Raw genomic sequence first — 1,445 nt, 5'->3', positions numbered from 1 at the left:
TTGCTTGGACTCGTGTGCCGTCAATTACTCGGCTCAGCGCGCTGCAAGCGGTCAATTTCATCGTTACCAAACTCTTCGCCCCCTGCAGAGCATGGTCGTGGACAAGGAGGAGCGAGAGTTTTGGGGGACACATTACTACCGCTTGTCGGACATTCGGCTGGTCTTTCACGATCGCGTGAGCACCGCAGATGTTGAGAACCCGAAGGGGTGGTCCCCCTCGCTGAAGGAACGGCTTCTTGCGATTAGTCAGTCACGCAACAACAAGCAATCGCCACAAGAAGGGGATGAAAAGATGGATGCAGCGGGAACAGACTCCGTAGAGGACGCAGAGGACACGACAGCAAGAGGCAAGAAGTCGCGAAAGAAGAAATCCAAAACCAAACGAGCCCCTTCCGTGACGCTTGACGAAGTTGCCGCTAAGATGAGCCCAGAGAAGTTGTTTGAGTTCCTTTGCGTGGATATGGAGGTGGAAAGCGCCTCCTATGACTTCCGGGTCGGCGACAATGATGGTTATGCCTACCGCGTAAGGCTGCGTTGTATTCCACAAAATCACATCCCTCTTGTGAAACCGGCCATGCAATCATTGGAGGAAAAGGGCTTTATTAATTATTTTGGCCCGCAGCGTTTCGCATCGTACACGAAACAAAACATGCATCCGGGGCTTCACCTTCTTAAAGGAGAGTTTCGTGCTGCCGCAAACATCATCGTCCAACAGTTTTACATGGACTCTGATATTGCGGCTGAGAAGCGACGTCGCGGCGCAGGGTTTTTTAAGATGTATCACTCCAAGGCGATGGGATTTCGAATTCCAGACCACATAAAATTAGATGCGAGGCGACGCTCCATCGCAGAGCACGGCACGGCGCTGCAGTCGATTCTTGACAGCGCCCTGCAGGCGGCGGCTTTACTTGGAGAGGATGAGGAAAAGGAATCCTCGATTGACCCCTGTGAAGAAGCGTTCCTGCGTGTTGTTGGTCCGAACGCATGTCTGATGTTGGTGCATGAGTTCCTTGCGTTTGTTTGGAATGATATTGTCAATCAACGCTTTCAGCGCTACGGGACATTTGCGGTTCTTCCGGGTGATCTTGTGCGTCGAAACCCATTGGCTTCACCCCATTCAAAAGAGTATCAAAACGTTGTCTTTGCGTCAAAGAGTGGCATCGACAAGGGTAAGTATACCTTTTCGGACGTGGTGTTGCCTCTTCCTGGTGTGGGGATACGGTTACCGGAGAATCACACAACGGATCTGTACATCGTTACACTGCAACGCATGGGCATTTTGTTTAACCCAGAGAGCAAACAATGGGACATTTTTCGTCCCAGGCGTAGCTTTAATGGTGAAAGCTCCGGTCAACGTGTGGCTGGGATATCATCGCCGTACCATCGTTTTTCGTCCTCCTTTGCGCTGATGGAAGAAGAGTTGGGTAACAATACAACCATTGTCG

At 51.2% G+C, this 1,445-nt stretch overlaps 1 protein-coding gene across 1 annotated transcript, besides 1 other annotated feature; it reads left to right on the top strand.

Annotated features, from left to right (window-relative positions):
• Positions 1-1,445, top strand: Tc00.1047053474339.9 (hypothetical protein, conserved; the record flags this gene model as incomplete). Its single annotated transcript, XM_797226.1, has 1 exon — positions 1-1,445. A coding segment is annotated over one exon (1,445 nt), but the record flags the coding sequence as incomplete, so codon positions are not given.
• Positions 1-1,445: a sequence feature (haploid, non-Esmeraldo-like haplotype).

Source organism: Trypanosoma cruzi, genomic scaffold, assembly GCF_000209065.1.
Source record: "Trypanosoma cruzi strain CL Brener 1047053516569 genomic scaffold, whole genome shotgun sequence".
Lineage (NCBI taxonomy): Eukaryota > Euglenozoa > Kinetoplastea > Trypanosomatida > Trypanosomatidae > Trypanosoma > Trypanosoma cruzi.
This window is presented reverse-complemented; position numbering and strand designations above follow the sequence as displayed.